Here is a 17,196-nt window from a genome sequence, read left to right as displayed (position 1 = left end):
AGAAGATAAATAAATACGGTGGGGTAGCTGAGGAAGGACTAACAACACAGGGAGGAAGCAGGCAAGGCAAGGACAAAGAGCTTGGACTACGCAGCAAACAAAGGACTGACAGCTAAAGTAGAACGAATGGGCCAGATGCACTAGCGGAGGCTATATGACAATCAGGCATCGCAAAGCAGGAAGACCGACCTTTTATGGAAGAAGTCTTACCCGTATTCGCTGTCACTGGAGAGTTCCAGGGAAGGAGGAAAAGCAGAGGAACGCAAGCGTCCTTTAATGATCCCAGGGCGCCTGTGCAAACACCGGACGCCCCTGACAGAGAGAGGAACCGGAAGTGAAGGAATCATCTGGGCACAAGCGCGCTGTGACCAGGAAGAGGAGCGGCGGGGACGCGCAGCGGCAGGAGGATGGGACGCTGCACAGGAAGAGAGACTGGGACGCTTGAACCTAGAGGAGGAGCGGTGGTGGCACGCAGGGACAGGAGCGGTAACTGTTGTGAATTCTGTGGCTGAGTTCACTTCTGTGGTCACAAGTGGTATTGCAGTCTCTGGGCTTCCTCCCTCAGGTGTTTTGGTGAGCTCGTTGGCTGCCTTGCTATTTAGCTCCACCTGAGTCTGTCTTCCTTGCTCCTTGTCAATGTTCCAGTGTTGGATCTGAGCTACTGCATCTTTCCTTGGGCCTGCTGCTCTGCTAGATAAGTGCTTCTAGTTTGTTTTCTGTTTTTTCTGTCCAGCTTGCTATTAACTTTTGCTGGAAGCTCTGAGAAGCAAAGGGGTGCACCGCCGTGCTGTTAGTTCGGCACGGTGGGTCTTTTTGCCCCTTTGCGTGGTTTTCGTTTTAGGGTTTTTTGTAGACTGCATAGTTCTCTTTGCTATCCTCGCTCTGTCTAGAATATCGGGCCTCACTTTGCTGAATCTATTTCATTCCTACGTTTGTCTTTTCATCTTGCTAACAGTCATTATATGTGGGGGGCTGCCTATTCCTTTGGGGTATTTCTCTGAGGTAAGTCAGGCTTGTATTTCTATCTTCAGGCTAGTCAGCTCCTCAGGCAGTGCCGAGTTGCATAGGTAGTGATAGGCGCAATCCACTGCTGCTTATAGTTGTGTGAGGATAGATCAGGTACTGCAGTCTACAGAGATTCCACGTCTCAGAGCTCGTCCTATTGTTTTTGGTTATTGCCAGATCTCTGTATGTGCGCTGATTACTGCACGCTGTGTTGCCTGATTGCCTGCCATAACAGTACAAGGAGCCACACCAATGATTCCCAATAGAGGGAAAAAAGAAATCCTGACATCATTTTTTTTTCTTAGCTCTGTCTTCAGTCTTTTTTTTCCCCTAGACATTAGAGTGCTTCAGGACACAGCTGTGGACATGGATATTCAGGCTCTGTGCTCCTCAATGGATAATCTCGTTGTAAATGTACAAAAGATTCAAGATACTATTGATCAGAAATCGATGCTAGAACCAAGAATTCCGATTCCTGATTTGTTTTTTGGTGACAGAACTAAGTTCCTGAGCTTCAGAAATAATTGTAAGCTATTTTTGGCCTTGAAACCTCATTCTTCTGGTAATCCTATTCAACAGGTTTTGATTATTATTTCTTTTTTGCGCGGCGACCCACAGGACTGGGCGTTTTCTCTTGCACCAGGAGATTCTGCATTGAGTAATGTTGATGCATTTTTCCAGGCGCTGGGATTGCTTTACGATGAGCCTAATTCAGTGGATCAGGCTGAGAAAAATCTGCTGGCTTTATGCCAGGGTCAGGATGATGTAGAAGTATATTGTCAGAAATTTAGGAAGTGGTCAGTACTCACTCTGTGGAATGAATCTGCACTAGCGGCTTTGTTCAGAAAGGGTCTCTCTGAAGCTCTTAAGGATGTCATGGTGGGTTTTCCTATGCCTGCTGGTTTGAATGAGTCTATGTCCTTGGCCATTCAGATCGGCCGTCGCTTGCGCGAGCGTAAATCTGTGCACCATTTGGCGGTATTGTCTGAGAGTAAACCTAAGCCTATGCAGTGCGACAGGACTATGACTAAAGTAGAACGGCAAGAACACAGACGTCTGAACAGACTGTGTTTCTATTGTGGTGATTCTACTCATGCTATTTCTAATTGTCCTAAACGCACTAGGCGGTTCGATAGCTCTGCCGTTATTGGTACTGTACAGTCCAAATTCCTTTTGTCCATTACCTTAATGTGCTCTTTGTCATCGTATTCTGTCATGGCGTTTGTGGATTCAGGCGCTGCCCTGAATCTGATGGATTTGGATTATGCTAAACGTTGTGGATTTTTCTTGGAGCCTTTGCGGTGTCCTATTCCGTTGAGAGGAATTGATGCTACACCTTTGGCCAAGAATAAGCCTCAGTACTGGGCCCAGCTGACCATGTGCATGGCTCCTGCACATCAGGAAGTTATTCGCTTTCTGGTACTGCATAATTTGCATGATGTGGTGGTGTTGGGGTTGCCATGGCTACAAACCCATAATCCAGTATTGGATTGGAACTCTATGTCGGTAACCAGCTGGGGTTGTCAGGGAGTACATGGTGATGTTCCATTTTTGTCTATTTCGTCATCCATTCCTTCTGACATCCCAAAGTTCTTGTCGGACTTTCAGGATGTATTTGAAGAGTCCAAGTCTGATGCCCTACCTCCGCATAGGAATTGTGATTGTGCTATCGATTTGATTCCTGGTAGTAAATTCCCTAAGGGTCGTTTATTTAATTTGTCCGTACCTGAACACACCGCTATGCGCAGTTATGTGAAGGAGTCCCTGGAGAAGGGACATATTCGCCCATCGTCGTCACCATTGGGAGCAGGGTTCTTTTTTGTAGCCAAGAAGGATGGTTCGCTAAGACCGTGTATTGATTACCGCCTTCTTAATAAGATCACTGTTAAGTTTCAGTATCCCTTGCCATTGATTTCTGACTTGTTTGCTCGGATTAAGGGGCCTAGTTGGTTTACTAAGATTGATCTTCGTGGTGCGTATAATCTGGTGAGAATCAGGCAGGGAGATGAATGGAAAACGGCATTTAATACGCCCGAGGGTCATTTTGAGTATCTGGTGATGCCGTTCGGACTTGCCAATGCTCCATCTGTTTTTCAGTCTTTTATGCATGACATTTTCCGTGAGTATCTGGATAAATTCTTGATTGTTTACTTGGATGACATTTTGATCTTCTCAGATGATTGGGAGTCTCATGTGAAGCAAGTCAGAATGGTTTTCCAGGTACTGCGTGCTAATTCCTTGTTCGTGAAGGGATCAAAGTGTCTCTTCGGTGTGCAGAAAGTTTCATTTTTGGGGTTCATCTTTTCCCCTTCTACTATCGAGATGGATCCGGTTAAGGTTCAGGCCATCCAGGATTGGACTCAGCCGACATCTCTAAAAAGTCTGCAGAAATTCCTGGGCTTTGCTAATTTTTATCGTCGCTTCATCTGTAATTTTTCTAGCATTGCCAGACCATTGATCGATTTGACCAAGAAGGGTGCTGATTTGGTTAATTGGTCTTCTGCTGCCATGGAAGCTTTTCAGGAGTTGAAGCGTCGTTTTTGCTGTGCCCCTGTGTTGTGTCAACCTGATGTTTCTCTTCCGTTCCAGGTCGAGGTTGATGCTTCTGAGATTGGTGCAGGGGCGGTTTTGTCACAGAGAGGTTCTGGTTGCTCAGTGTTCAAACCATGTGCTTTCTTTTCCAGGAAATTTTCTGCTGCTGAGCGTAATTATGATGTGGGCAACTGAGAGTTGCTGGCCATGAAGTGGGCATTCGAGGAGTGGCGTCATTGGCTTGAGGGTGCTAAGCATCGCGTGGTGGTTTTGACTGATCATAAGAACCTTACTTATCTTGAGTCTGCCAAGCGCTTGAATCCTAGACAGGCCCGTTGGTCGTTATTTTTTGCTCGTTTTGATTTTGTGATTTCATACCTTCCGGGCTCTAAAAATGTGAAGGCGGATGCTCTGTCTAGGAGTTTTGTGGCCGACTCTCCGGGGTTATCTGAGCCGGCGAGTATCCTCAAGGAAGGAGTCATTGTGTCTGCCATCTCCCCTGATTTGCGGAGAGTGTTGCAGAAATTTCAGGCTAATAAACCTGATCGTTGTCCGGCCGAGAAACTGTTCGTCCCTGATAGGTGGACTAGTAAAGTTATCTCTGAACTTCATTGTTCGGTGCTGGCCGGTCATCCAGGAATCTTTGGTACCAGGGAGTTGGTTGCTAGATCCTTCTGGTGGCCGTCTCTGTCACGGGATGTGCGTGCTTTTGTGCAGTCCTGTGGAATTTGTGCTAGGGCTAAGCCCTGCTGTTCACGTGCCAGTGGGTTGCTTTTGCCCTTGCCGGTCCCGAAGAGGCCTTGGACACATATTTCGATGGATTTCATTTCTGACCTTCCCGTTTCTCAAAAAATGTCGGTCATTTGGGTGGTCTGTGATCGCTTTTCTAAAATGGTCCATCTGGTGCCCTTGGTTAAATTGCCTTCCTCCTCTGATTTGGTGCCTTTGTTCTTCCAGCATGTGGTTCGTTTACATGGCATTCCTGAGAATATTGTTTCTGACAGAGGTTCCCAGTTTGTCTCGAGGTTCTGGCGAGCCTTTTGTGGTAGGATGGGCATTGACCTATCTTTCTCCTCGGCCTTCCATCCTCAGACTAATGGCCAGACCGAACGAACCAATCAGACCTTGGAAACATATCTGAGATGTTTTGTTTCCGCTGACCAGGATGATTGGGTGTCATTTTTGCCGTTGGCTGAGTTCGCCCTTAATAATCGGGCCAGCTCGGCTACCTTGGTCTCTCCATTTTTCTGCAATTCTGGGTTCTATCCTCGTTTCTCTTCAGGACAGGTTGAGTCTTCGGACTGTCCTGGTGTGGATTCTGTGGTGGACAGGTTGCAGCAGATCTGGACTCAGGTAGTGGACAATTTGACCTTGTCCCAGGAGAAGGCTCAGCTTTTCGCTAATCGCAGACGCCGTGTGGGACCCCGACTTCGTGTTGGGGATCTGGTTTGGTTATCTTCTCGTCATATTCCTATGAAGGTTTCCTCTCCTAAATTTAAACCTCGTTTTATTGGTCCGTATAGGATTTCTGAGATTCTCAATCCGGTGTCTTTTCGTCTGACCCTCCCAGACTCCTTTTCCATACATAATGTATTCCATAGGTCGTTGTTGAGGAGATACGTGGCACCTATGGTTCCATCTGTGGAGCCTCCTGCCCCTGTTTTGGTAGAGGGGGAATTGGAGTATATTGTGGAGAAGATTTTGGATTCTCGTGTCTCTAGACGGAAACTCCAGTATCTGGTCAAATGGAAGGGTTATGCTCAGGAAGATAATTCCTGGGTTTTTGCCTCTGATGTCCATGCCCCAGATCTTGTTCGTGCCTTTCATGTGGCTCATCCTGGTCGGCCTGGGGGTTCTGGTGAGGGTTCGGTGACCCCTCCTCAAGGGGGGGGTACTGTTGTGAATTCTGTGGCTGAGTTCACTTCTGTGGTCACAAGTGGTATTGCAGTCTCTGGGCTTCCTCCCTCAGGTGTTTTGGTGAGCTCGTTGGCTGCCTTGCTATTTAGCTCCACCTGAGTCTGTCTTCCTTGCTCCTTGTCAATGTTCCAGTGTTGGATCTGAGCTACTGCATCTTTCCTTGGGCTTGCTGCTCTGCTAGATAAGTGCTTCTAGTTTGTTTTCTGTTTTTTCTGTCCAGCTTGCTATTAACTTTTGCTGGAAGCTCTGAGAAGCAAAGGGGTGCACCGCCGTGCTGTTAGTTCGGCACGGTGGGTCTTTTTGCCCCTTTGTGTGGTTTTCGTTTTAGGGTTTTTTGTAGACTGCATAGTTCTCTTTGCTATCCTCGCTCTGTCTAGAATATCGGGCCTCACTTTGCTGAATCTATTTCATTCCTACGTTTGTCTTTTCATCTTGCTAACAGTCATTATATGTGGGGGGCTGCCTATTCCTTTGGGGTATTTCTCTGAGGTAAGTCAGGCTTGTATTTCTATCTTCAGGCTAGTCAGCTCCTCAGGCAGTGCCGAGTTGCATAGGTAGTGATAGGCGCAATCCACTGCTGCTTATAGTTGTGTGAGGATAGATCAGGTACTGCAGTCTACAGAGATTCCACGTCTCAGAGCTCGTCCTATTGTTTTTGGTTATTGCCAGATCTCTGTATGTGCGCTGATTACTGCACGCTGTGTTGCCTGATTGCCTGCCATAACAGGTAACATCTACATAATGGAGAAAAAGTGAAAGGAAAACTGTTGGAGGCAAATTGACAGCTGCCAGATGTGAACAAGGGGGACTTAAAGAGTGAGAGCGATGGCGCCAAAGAGTATATATCGTACAGTTGCTAAGGTGGGGCCCCGACATGGGATACTCACCACACACGGGGATATGAACACACACACAAATTGCGCCACACACTACCACGTGCTTGAACACATATACCACCTCAGCACACATTTCACCACACATACACCAACCTCACCACATAAAAGTCAAAACACAAAACTCGCCACGTGCAAAACTCACCACATGCAAAACTAGGCTCACGCAAAACTCGCCACACGTGCAAAACTCACCTCATGGAAAACTCGCCACCCGGAAAAATTGCCACATGCACAAAAGTTGCAACACATGCAAAAGTTGCCTCACACAAAACTTGCACATACTCAAAACGCACCACAGATAAAACTCGCCACGCGCAAAACTCGCCATGCACAAAACTTGCTGCACGTAAATTGCTACACTAACCTGGCACATGCAACTCGACACACAAAAAGTTGCTACACGCATGTCGCCACACAAAACTCATCTCACAAAAGTCACTACATGCAACTCAACACACACAACTTGACACATGAAACTCGCCCTAAAACACACACAAGTCTGGTATTATCCTTCAAAAATAAAAATCTGATTAATAAGCAGACAAACTACAAGAGCAACAAATGTACCATATAGGAAATACGGCAGCTGTCAGTTACATGACCTGTCTATTATGTGTATGTGTGAGCTAATATATACTGCCAGGGGGGAGGGCTTCCTGTTGGCTGAGATTTATCAGGCTGCCAATTTAGCTTACAAATACTGAGGTAAAAATACTGACCAAATAGCATGTGAACACGGTCTAATACAGGAGAGATGACACACAGGTATATACTATATACAGGAGGAGATGACATACAGGTATATACTATATAGAGGAGGAGATGACACACAGGTATATACTATATACAGGAGGAGATGACATACAGATATATACTATATACGGGAGGAGATGACACACTGGTATATACTATATACAGGGGATATGACATACAGGTACATACTATGTACAGGGGAGATGACACACAGGTATATACTATATACAGGAGAGATGACACACAGGTATATACTATATACAGGGGAGATGACACACAGGTATATACTATATACAGGAGGAGATGACACACAGGTATATACTATATACAGGAGGAGATGACATACAGGTATATACTATATACAGGAGGAGATGACACACTGGTATATACTATATATAGGGGAGATGACATACAGGTACATACTATATACAGGGGAGATGACACACAGGTATATACTATATACAGGGGAGTTGACACACAGATATATACTATATACAGGAGGAGATGACACACACACATACAGTTAGGGCCAGAAATATTTGGACAGTGACACAAGTTTTGTTATTTTAGCTGTTTACAAAAACATGTTCAGAAATACAATTATTTATATAATATGGGCTGAAAGTGCACACTCCCAGCTGCAATATGATAGTTTCCACATCCAAATCGGAGAAAGGGTTTAGGAATCATAGCTCTGTAATGCATAGCGTCCTCTTTTTCAAGGAACCAAAAGTAATTGGACAATGGACTCTAAGGGCTGCAATTAACTCTGAAGGCGTCTCCCTCGTTAACCTGTAATCAATGAAGTAGTTAAAAGGTCAGGGGTGGATTCCAGGTGTGTGGTTTTGCATTTGGAAGCTGTTGCTGTGAGCAGACAACATGCGGTCAAAGGAACTCTCAATTGAGGTGAAGCAGAACATCCTGAGGCTGAAAAAAAAGAAAAAATCCATCAGAGAGATAGCAGACATGCTTGGAGTAGCAAAATCAACAGTTGGGTACATTCTGAGAAAAAAGGAATTGACTGGTGAGCTTGGGAACTCAAAAAGGCCTGGGCGTCCACGGATGACAACAGTGGTGGATGATCGCCGCATACTTAATTTGGTGAAGAAGAACCCGTTCACAACATCAACTGAAGTCCAGAACACTCTCAGTGAAGTAGGTGTATCTGTCTCTAAGTCAACAGTAAAGAGAAGACTCCATGACAGTAAATACAAAGGGTTCACATCTAGATGCAAACCATTCATCAATACCAAAAATAGACAGGCCAGAGTTAAATTTGCAGAAAAACACCTCAAGAAGCCAGCTCAGTTCTGGAAAAGTATTCTATGGACAGATGAGACAAAGATCAACCTGTACCAGAATGATGGGAAGAAAAAAGTTTGGAGAAGAAAGGGAACGGCACATGATCCAAGGCACACCACATCCTCTGTAAAACATGGTGGAGGCAACGTGATGGCATGGGCTTGCATGGCTTTCAATGGCACTGGGTCACTTGTGTTTATTGATGACATAAGAGCAGACAAGAGTAGCCGGATGAATTCTGAAGTGTACCGGGATTTACTTTCAGCCCAGATTCAGCCAAATGCTGCAAAGTTGATTGGACGGCGCTTCATAGTACAGATGGACAATGACCCCAAGCATACAGCCAAAGCTACCCAGGAGTTCATGAGTGCCAAAAAGTGGAACATTCTGCAATGGCCAAGTCAATCTCCAGATCTAAACCCAATTGAGCATGCATTTCACTTGCTCAAATCCAGACTTAAGACGGAAAGACCCACAAACAAGCAAGACCTGAAGGCTACGGCTGCAAAAGGCCTGGCAAAGCATTAAGAAGCAGACTTAAGGCAGTGATTGCCTCCAAAGGATTTGCAACAAAATATTGAAAATAAAAATATTTTGTTTGGGTTATGTTTATTTGTCCAATTACTTTTGACTTCCTAAAATGTGGAGTGTTTGTAAAGAAATGTGTACAATTCCTACATTTTCTATCAGATATTTTTGTTCAACCCTTCAAATTAAACGTTACAATCTGCACTTGAATTCTGTTGTAGAGGTTTCATTTCAAATCCAATGTGGTGGCATGCAGAGCCCAACTCGCGAAAATTGTGTCACTGTCCAAATATTTCTGGCCCTAACTGTATATACTATATACAGGGGAGATGACACACAGGTATATACTATATACAGGAGGAGATGACACACAGATATATACTATATACAGGAGGAGATGACGCACAGATATATACTATATACAGGAGCGGATGACACAGGTATATACTATATACAAGAGGAGATGACACACAGGTATATACTATATACAGGAAGAGATGACATACAGGTACATACTATATACAGGAGGAGATGACACACATGTATTTACTATATACAGGAGGAGATTACTTACATGTATACACTATATACAGGAGGAGATGACACACGTATATACTATATACAGGAGGAGATGACACACATATATACTATATACAGGAGGAGATGACACAGGTATATACTATATAAAAGAGATGACACATAGGTATATAGAGGAGGAGATGACATACAGCAGGTATATACTATATACAGGGGAGATGACACACAGGTATATACTATATACAGGAGATGACATGCAGGTATATACTTATATATAGGAGATGACATACAGGTATATAGTATATACAGGAGGAGATGACACAGGTATATACAATATACAGGAGGAGATGATATACAGCAGGTATATACTATTTACAGGGGAGATGACATACAGGTATATACTATATACAGGAGATGACATACAGGTGTAAACTATATATAAGGGAGATGACAAACATGTATATACTGAGGGGAAAATGAGAGATGTGAGGTGAAAATGAAAATGTGTGAGTGCAAAATGAGAGGCGTGAGGGAAAATAGTGGGGGATCGGAAAATGACAGATGTGAGGTCGAAATGACAAGTGTTGGGGGGAATGAGAGGAGTGAGGGGGAAAATGAGAGGTGTAAGGGAGAAAATGAGAGATGTGAGGGGGAAAATGAGAGGCGTGATGGGAAAATAAGAGAAGTGAGGTGCTATAACTAACCACAGATATTTACTATGCCCAGGCAACGCCGGGCTCTTCAGCTAGTAAATAATAAAAAAAAAAACTCAGCTTGGGTTTCCCTGTATTTTTGATAACCAGCCAAGTAAAACTCATGGCTGGGGGCTGCAACCCTCAGCTGTTAGCTTCAACAAGGTTGGGTATCAAGAATAGAGGGGTCCCCACACTGTTTTTTTTTTTTTAAATAAATTTTTGACAACCAGCCTTGCTAAAGCAGACAAATGGGGGCTGGTATTCTCAGACTGGTAAGGTGCCATGGATATTGCTTCCCCCCCCAGCCTAAAAATAGCACCCGCGCATCTGCCCAGAAAAGGCACATCTGTTAGATGCGCCAATTCTGGCTCTTTGCCCTGCTATTTCCGTTTGCCCTGTAGTAGTGGCTAGTGGGGTTAATATTTGTGGGGTTTGTATTATCAGGTGACATCAATCCCATGGATTACTAATGGAGAGACATCTATGAGACGCCTATCCATTACTAATCCTATAGATCAGGGGTGGGGAACCTCCGGTCCCAAGGCCATTTACGGCCCTTGATTACCTTCCATCAAGTCCCCGAGCAGATTCTCAAGGGCCACATTCTCGGGCAGAGAGCTGTATTTTGATTACAACCAGCTCATTAATTTCTTCTTGCTCTGTTAGCACACACATGCAGTGTTCACTACTGAACACTGAAGGTAATGCTATGAAAGACTGCACCTGAAATCAGTGCCAGAGTCAGGATGTACTTTGGGGGCGGAGTTTCTGCGGCCCCCGAAGGATAGTATAAATATCCCAATGGCCCTTGGCAAAAAAAAAAAAATTTGCCACCCCTGCTATAGATATATGGTAAATAAAGACACAGTAAGAATAAAGTCCTTTATTAGAAATAAGACTAAACACAGTTTTACTTTTTTAGTTAAAAATAACAAACACAGTTTTTCTCACCAAGCACCTATTCCACCGAAGCCCTCGTTTTCCTGTAGTAAAACAAAAATAAAAAAAACAATAATATCCCTCATCTATCGATCGTTCTGCCCCATGCCATAATCCATGGCTAGGGAATAATTAATTTTCAACCTGGATGGTGCCAAGATGCGACTGTCCAGACTGAGAACCACTTGTGACTGCACAGCTGCAAGTGCAGCCTCAGTGACCGGCGGTGACATAATTGAAGGTACCTCCGGTCACTGAGGCTGCATTCCCAGGAGGGCTGAACTGCCGTGACCTCGGTGAGATGCCCGCTAGCACCGTGAGGTAAACTCTCTGATGACCCTCGATGACTTCACCACCGGTCACTGACGCTGCACTCCCAGCAGCTCATTCACCAGTGGTTCTCAGGCTGGACGGTCGCATCTTCGCACCGTCAAGGTTGAAAGCTAATTATTCCTTAGACATGGATTATGGCATGGGACAGAACGACGGACAGGTGGGGGGATGTTGTTTTTTATTTTTGTTTTATACAGGAGAACGAGGGCTTCGGTGGAATAGGTGTTTGGTGAGTTTAACTGTATTTGTTATTTTTAAATAAAAAAGTAGAACTGTTTAGTCTTATTTCAAATAAAGGAGTTTATTCTTGCTGTGTCTTATTTATCATATATTTATAGGATTAGTAAAGGATAGGTGTCTCATAGACGCCTCTCCATTAGAAATCCATGGGCTTCATGTAACGTGACAATACAAAGGTGACAACCCCACAAATATTAACCTCACTTGCCACCACTACAGGGCAAGTGGGAAGAGCCGGGCAAAGCGCCAGAATTGGCGCATCTAATAGATGTGCCTTTTCTGGGCAGCTGCGGGTTGCTATTTTTAGCCTGGGGGTGGCTAATATCCATGGCCCTTTACCAGCCTGAGAATACCAGCTGTCTGCTTTAGCAAGGCTGGTTGTCAAAATGGGGGGACCCCATGCCATTTTTTAAAATTATTTATTTCAATAATTTGAAAAAAACTGTGTGGGGACCCCTCTATTCTTGATATCCAGCCTTGTTGAAGCTGACATCTAAGGGTTGCAGCCCCCAGCTGTGAGTTTTTCCTGGCTGGTTATCAAAAATACAGGGGAATCTATGCCGTTTTAAAAAAAAATATTTATTTCCAATGCAGGAGTCGGCTAATGAATACTCCTATCAGCCGATCCTGGTCTCGTTGTTAATAGCGGCAGCAGGTGTCAGATAATGGGAGCTGTAGTCCCATCGGCTGACACCAGTGACCAGAGGTAACTTAATACCTCCGATCACAGCTGAGCGCTCACAATGTCTTTTGACAGCATGGGAACCGCGGCTCTCTGACCTGCGGGGATGATTGCAAAAGCAGTGTTTGCTGCGCTGTCATGCACATGACAGCGTTACAAACACTGGATGTTCGGGCCCCCCCATTCAAGTGAATGGGTTTCAGGTTCGGATCCGGGTACTGTTCTTGTACTAGAACCCAAAATTTTTGAAACTGTTCAGCCGAACCCGCCAGATGCGAACATCCAGGCCATATGAAAGGAAAAGGGATTGTTATCAATGTTGCCGTTTTAAAACATTTGTACTTGTTTTACTTTAAATTAAGAGTTGGATAACCCTTTACAAAATGTTTTTTTTCGGATATTCTAAACTTTACTTTTTTCCCCCTAGGTCATCACTTGGTCTGGAACATATGATCCTGGAAGAGAACGAAGCAAGGTTTCTTTTTTTTTCTTTCTAGTAATTACTTGATGATAGTTTGTCTGTATTCTGAATACATTCCGCATCGGACGGCCTGACAGCTGTGTCTGGATTATTATTACAGCACTGCTTGCACTGAGCTTTGCTGGCTTTGACAGCTTGCATTGTCTACTCACAGGGAACACGATTTGCTATCTAAAGGTACCTTCACACATAACGATATCATTAACGATATCGTTGCTGTTTGTGACGGAGCAACGATATCGTTAAGGAAATCGTTCTGTGTGACAGCGACCAACGATCAGGCCCCTGCTGGGAGATCGTTGGTCGCTGAGGAAAGTCCAGAACTTTTTCGTCGCTGGACTCCCTGCAGACATCGCTGGATCGGCGTGTGTGACACCGATCCAGCGATGTCTTCACTGGTAACCAGGGTAAACATCAGGTTACTAAGCGCAGGGCCGCGCTTAGTAACCCGGTGTTTACCCTGGTTACCAGCGTAAAAGTAAAAAAAACAAACACTACATACTTACCTACCGGTGTCTGTCCCCGGCGCTCTGCTTCTCTGCACTCCTCCTGCACTGGCTGTGAGCGTCGGTCAGCCGGAAAGCAGAGCGGTGACGTCACCGCTCTGCTTTCCAGCAGCTGTGCTCACAGCCAGTGCAGGAGGAGTGCAGAGAAGCAGAGCGCCGGGGACAGACAGCGGTAGGTAAGTATGTAGTGTTTGTTTTTTTTTACTTTTACGCTGGTAACCAGGGTAAACATCGGGTTACTAAGCACGGCACTGCGCTTAGTAACCCGATGTTTACACTGGTTACCCGGGGACGTCGGGATCGTTGGTCGCTGGAGAGCTGTCTGTGTGACAGCTCTCCAGCGACCAAACAGCGACGCTGCAGCGATCGACATCATTGTCGGTATCGCTGCAGCGTCGCTGAGTGTGAAGGTACCTTAAGCCAGATTCAGTGTGAAATACTTTGGGACTTTACATGCTAAAGGGTTCTTGTTATCAAAGAAATTTCATTTATGGCAATGAAAACATTTCAAAACATTTATTTAGGATTCATGTGTTAACTCCAGCTCCGCAGGTACATAAGTCATCTGGTGAAAAGGGCACTGTTTTTACTGGAAAATTTTAAGTGACCCTCAGGGTAGTGACGACTATTTGCCAGGGTTGCCTCTTAGAACGACTCATGTTTATAAGCAGAATAACAGTATACTGCAACCGATATGCCAATATGTCACGGATCACAGGTGACCTTTGACCAGCACACAGCTATCACGTGCAGGAGGCTTATCTTAGTTATCCCACCACTGCTACAATGTGATGAAAACACTAACAAGGCTATTGACCTATCAATTTACCGCAGGGGCTTATTTTAGTTATCCCACTGCTGCTACAGTATATCACGAACTGCAGGGATTTATGTATATCCCGCTTTTCAGTTCCGCTTTGGAACTTGCAGCTCTCTGGTGCCCCCCTTACCCTCAGGTCAGTCAGGGAACTACACCTAGGATAATTAGTCGCTGGATGTGCCGCTTCACTGTGGACTGGCTAGCAGGCACGCTGCAGCAAGAGAATTAGAAATGCTCAGACCGCAGCCAGACAATAGCTTATAAAACCCTGTTCCATTGCTGCCAGCGGTATCCACCTAGCACAGAACACACTTCGCTGCCATCAGCTCAGATTTTTCACAGAGGGGTTCTAGCCAACCCAAATTAGTAGTGTAATTACTTCAGGCACGTGCAAAATTTGCATAGAACATGGAGAAGACAAACTAGTAGTTTTATAGTTTACTCCAAAAAGATTAGGCAGTGTTTATAAAAGGTATATAAAGATTTTACAATATGAGACAATTTAAAGTATGTACAGCAATTATAAAAAAAGGGATTAAATAAGATAAATCTCACATTCTGCTTAGATCATTTCAGCTAACGATGCTGGTGGGCAGAGCCAGATGTCCCAGTTCATCAGGGAGTCTTTCTGTAGTGAAGTCCCAGGCAAAAATGAAGGCTGGGCTGAGTGCAGTGACTTATACTTGCAGGTTTGTGACATCACTAAAGAGGCTGGTTTACCTGCACCCTCCCCTAGCTGCCAGGGTGCACATTTTGGTAAGAAACTTCTAACAGTCCTAAATGGGCTCAGAGAACCTAGCAAAATCACAAGACACACATCATTCATCTTGAAATTAGCTATTCAAAGAGTCTAGACTCGGGCTATCTGTTCCACACTGTTCAGGAGAAATCCATTTCTCAGGTTCAGTTTGAGCCAATGTTAAGCGACAGTAGTTGTAAGTGAAGCTCTATTAACGCATGTTCTGAATATGTTTCTGGCATATTTCTATCATACATGGGTGGCGCGTTATAGCTTAGTCAATATCTCCCCCCTTTTCAGCAAGCACATGGGTTTGAAGACAAAAGATACTTGCGTGGCTAATTAATATTCCTAGCTTGAAGGAGGAGGAGGGGGGTTAGAGCCTTTCACAGTGGAGGCTCAAGTTACAAGCTGTGTGTGAAGAAGCTAGGAAGTGCAGAAGGTTCTAGAAAGGCATGTAAATTAATAAGGAAAACTATTCTTCATTTTTCCGTTATCGTCACACCTCCCCCTTCTGGTGCGCGCTATGGAAGCAGGACCTCTCGGTACTCCACCACCTCAGCAGGTTCACCCTGGTGGGACAACCCATCCGCATTGCCATGCTACCTGCCCATTTTGTGTTTGATGGTAAAGTCATACTGCTAGAGGGCAAGGCTCCAGCGTAACAACCTTCCGTTGGTTCCACACATGGCCTGTAGCCAGCGCAGAGGGTTGTGGTCGGTCAACACAGTGAAGGTGTGGCTGTACAAGTAGGGCTCCAAGCGTTGCAGGGCCTAGACTATGGCCAGGCACTCCTTCTTGACGGTGGAGTAGGCCACTTCCCTCGGCAGAAGTTTCCAGTTCAGGTACAACACGGGGTGCTTTTGGTCCTCCGAGTCAACCTGGCTGAGCACAGCACCGAGGCCAAACTCGCTGTCATCAGTTTGCACCAAGAACGGTAGACTACTGTTGACTGCTTTCAACACAGGGGCATTGCACAGTGCTGTTTTCAACGCCTGGAAGGCACCCTCACAGCCGTCGGTCCAGTTGACGATGTGAGGTAGCTTCTTCCTGGTGAGGTCTGTCAAGGGTTTTGCCAGGCAACTATAGTTCTGTACGAAGCACCAATAGTACCCTGCAGTGCCCAGGAAGGACATCACCTGTTTCTTGGTCCTGGAGGTGGGCCAGGACACGATCGAATCCACTTTCCCAGGTTCCGGCATTATGGTCTTCCCACCTACCCGGTGCTCCAGGTAGTGGACCTCTCTCATGCCCATCTGGCATTATGGCTCTTTGTTAGAAAAAGATGTCAGAACTTACTTAAACTCTCTTATTGCCATCAGTGAGTTAATTTGTCTCTGTTAACTAAATTTGGCGCATATATACTTTTATTTGTATACTCCTCCATACTTTTAATTGTAATAATAGAGCACGTACTAAGGTATAGCATTTGAAGATGAAGAATTTTATTTTAACATGATAAATTGTCTGTCTATTTAGAAAGGAAGTGCGGATTTAGAGATCATGCCCCATTGACAAATCCAAAAGGAGAAACTCAGCAGAATCGGGTGGATGACCATCTGTGTATGATTTTAATAAGCAATTGGTATTCCACTGATTGTTTCAACATATTTCACCCATCCTGTACTGTGTCTGCATATCAGGAGACTACATTCTTATTATTGTTTATTGGCACCAGAGTCCATGAGATCTATTCTGGTGGTCACAATATGAGCCACACACGGCGCCTTTAACGGCAAGCATTTATCAACAATTGTCCATCTTGAAGTGACGCGCCCACTGTTACGCCACTCAGAGGGTCTGTTGCATCAGACCAATCAAATTCGGCCATGAACAGTCACATTTATGCATGTCATCGTAGGCTCAGCCGCAGCTGCTATTAGCTGAGAGGTGAATCAACCATGTCATATCTTTCTGCTCTATAGGATTACACAATGCATTTGACATAGTTGACGCGGAATATGATAAAGCATCAGTTATACAGGGTGGGCCATTTATATGGATACATCTAACTAAAATGGGAATTATTGGTGATATCAACTTCCCGTTTGTGGCACATTAGTATGTGGGAGGGGGAAACCTTTTCAAGATGGGTGGTGACCATGGCGGCCATTTTGGATCCAACTTTATTTTTTCAATGGGAAGAGGGTCATCTGACTCATCAAACTTATTGAGAATTTCACAAAAAAAACAATGGTGTGCTTGGTTTTAACGTAACTTTATTCTTTCCTGAGTTATTTACAAGTTTATGACCACTTATAAAATGTGTTCAAAGTGCTGCCCATTGTGTT

General features: G+C 44.8%; 1 protein-coding gene across 3 annotated transcripts in view; it reads left to right on the top strand.

Moving 5' to 3' along the window:
- LOC138673050 (uncharacterized) overlaps positions 1-17,196 on the top strand; it is a 996,796-nt gene that overhangs the window by 834,444 nt on the left and 145,156 nt on the right. For all 3 annotated transcript variants that reach the window (XM_069761611.1, XM_069761612.1, XM_069761610.1), the window contains one exon: positions 12,787-12,834. In XM_069761611.1, coding sequence (XP_069617712.1) covers positions 12,787-12,834 — 48 coding nt within the window. The remainder of the gene's footprint in view (positions 1-12,786; positions 12,835-17,196) is intronic.

This window comes from Ranitomeya imitator, chromosome 3 (genome assembly GCF_032444005.1).
Source record: "Ranitomeya imitator isolate aRanImi1 chromosome 3, aRanImi1.pri, whole genome shotgun sequence".
Classification (NCBI taxonomy): domain Eukaryota; kingdom Metazoa; phylum Chordata; class Amphibia; order Anura; family Dendrobatidae; genus Ranitomeya; species Ranitomeya imitator.
This window is presented reverse-complemented; position numbering and strand designations above follow the sequence as displayed.